This window comes from Penaeus japonicus, unplaced genomic scaffold (genome assembly GCF_977035675.1).
Source record: "Penaeus japonicus unplaced genomic scaffold, GWHDUDI00000001_assembly GWHDUDI00000012, whole genome shotgun sequence".
Taxonomy (NCBI): domain Eukaryota; kingdom Metazoa; phylum Arthropoda; class Malacostraca; order Decapoda; family Penaeidae; genus Penaeus; species Penaeus japonicus.
Genome location: NW_028234414.1, coordinates 12,074,868 through 12,077,367, shown reverse-complemented (window position 1 = coordinate 12,077,367; position 2,500 = coordinate 12,074,868). Strand labels below are relative to the sequence as shown.

At 42.2% G+C, this 2,500-nt stretch overlaps 1 protein-coding gene across 1 annotated transcript in view; it reads right to left on the bottom strand.

Moving 5' to 3' along the window:
- Positions 1-2,500, bottom strand: part of Kul (Kuzbanian-like) — a 385,693-nt gene that overhangs the window by 1,884 nt on the left and 381,309 nt on the right. Inside the window, exon 14 of the mRNA XM_043009397.2 lies at positions 1-2,500. This exon is cut by the window's left edge and continues 1,884 nt beyond it; it is cut by the window's right edge and continues 648 nt beyond it. Within this exon, the coding sequence (XP_042865331.2) occupies positions 1,589-2,500 (912 nt within the window). The 3' untranslated portion in view covers positions 1-1,588.

Below are 2,500 nucleotides of genomic sequence, written 5' to 3'. Positions count from 1 at the left end.
AAAAAGTCTGTCTTCCATTATCTTACAAATCCATTTTTCCTTGTCTTAACCTAGTTTCAAAATACTATAAAACAACTTTTTACTTGCACTGACTTTAAATGGATGGAATTTCCAGTGTTGTGTGAATAATTGGCTATTGGACATTGGAAATTAAACCCTGGTATTCAAATATATTTGTGGTAATCTGTTCCCAATCATTCACATTTTATGAATAATAAAATACATGCCCCTACAAGAATTCCCTTTAACAACATCTTTCTATACTTTTCTTTAAAAAAATCCATATCTAAAGTGAACCGGTTTTAAATACTGACTTTAAACCATCGTTTGCAATGGGAAGAGTAATGGTGAATCATAATTTCATATCCATATCTGTTCTTCTTTTCTAACACTATTAATTAAGTACTTTCATGCTCCCCTTGGCAAGACCACCAGGGTCTGACAGGTAACTAGGGAAATCTTTTAAAAAATGAGAGAAGCAGGCGGGTGAAATCCCCCCCCCCCTACGCCCCACCACCGCCACCACCACCACCAGGGTACATACCAAGCCGCTGGACGCTTGAATTTACAATATATGAGAAAAGCTGAGGATCATTGTACCGTCATCAAAATCATGATAATCTCATGATCAATTTTACATGCTACAATGTTAACACACTGTTCCTACAACACAGTCTTTAGTCAGAAGCACACTAGTGGTCTAGTAGATTAGCTTTCAAAAAGTATTAAAATATGTTGCACGGATTTACAATGTACAGGTTTGTGGCACATTTTAGCCACCACATGTTAGGTTTACAAGTATGGAGGTGAGAATATGTGATGAGATCGTTCACAATGAGCACTGGATGAGAATTCCTTTCATGACGTTTCTCTCCTATTTGTAGAACATGTAAATGAGCTGTATATAAGAATACAACCTAAGGCTCAAAGAAACCAAAAAAAAAGTCGTACTTCAGTGTCAGACAGTCTGGTGGGTGTTGTTCCATCCTTCCGTAGAGCCAAAGTAGTCTAATGTGGGCATAAAAGAGCCCTTTCTGGGAATTTGTTTTCTCTCCCTATTCTTGAGCAGGACAAACTTACAAAATCAATTTACGTAAAAATATTATCACAAAGCAAAGGTGTTAATGACTAAGATTAAGATTAGTTTCAGCAAGCACAGTCTGCACTGCTGAGATGTATATCCTCTTGTTACAAATAAATACCCATTAAATAGTCATCCATTAGAGTATTTCCGCATGTCACCTTATATGCTCTTAAATAAATCAACAATCATATCAACTATTATTCTCCCTTCTCACTTACGCATTGACTTTTTTTTTTAGCGAAATGCATGTGATCAAATGATCAAACTTCCTGTCACAACTTGTCAAGTTTATAAATGAGTAAATGTTAAAAGTTGTTGGCACAAAATATAGCAATAGTTCTGGCGACACATCAGACAAACATATCACTCGCAGTAGCACTTGCATTTACACTCGTCGCACAAGTATTATCAAGTGGTAGCAGTGTGGCAGTAATGGTATTGGGTATATACTTTATCAAATGTACCAATAATATACCCTTGAGGTCAGTATCCTCTGAGGTTCTTCTATACCCAGTCTTTAGGTTGGCACCGGTTTGAGTGTGAGGAATGAGTGGAGTGAAGGCTTACGGTGTCCGCGTGCTCCGTGGCGGGCAGGATGGAGGCGACACTGCCAGAGGGACTGGCAGTAATGAGGGAGAGCTTTTCTCGGAGACGCTCTGGGACCGAGGAGTAGGAGTTGGTCTTGGAGGAGAGAGGGGAGACGGACGAACGTCGCCTCTCCATGTCCAAAGTCCGTCGGTTCTGGTTCTTCTCGGGGCACGTGAACCTGCGCTCTTTTGATGGGCTGCTGGGCTTCTGGGATTTCTCAGGGCTGCTAAACCTTCTTCTCTTGTCCGGGCTGAGACCCTCGTCTAACACAGAGCGCTTTCTCTTATCCGGACTCACTGGCGGTCGGTTATAGGCTTCCATACTTATAGAACGACGATACTTGCTTGGCCCTAAGTCAAAGTCCAACCCTTCTGGACTGACAGACTTTGTTACCCTGAGCGAGCTGTGTGTACGGGCTCCTCGCGGTGAACTAATGAATGCCTCGTTTACGAATCCCCTGAGAGGACTGGCTCTGTTGCTGTCGCTCGTCAGGAGTCCTCGCATTGATCCATTTCTAACAGGTCCCATTTGCGGGCTGCTAGTAGGCCCTAAGATTGCGTTGACTGAGCTTAATGAACCATTTAATGAGCCCATTAAAGAACCATTAACCACTGGCTTGGCAGTTTTCTCCTCATCCGCTAGGAATTTGTTGATGAGCCAATTGCCATCGCTCATCTTCCGATGTTTATCAGGACTTCTTGCTTTATATTTCTGGTTCTTGTCTGGACTGGAAGATCTTCGGATTTTGTCAGGGCTGACTGAATGATTTCGGGAGCGCCTTCGGTCGTCTTCCAGACTGGCTCGCTTGTTGGGACTTCGAGACCTTCT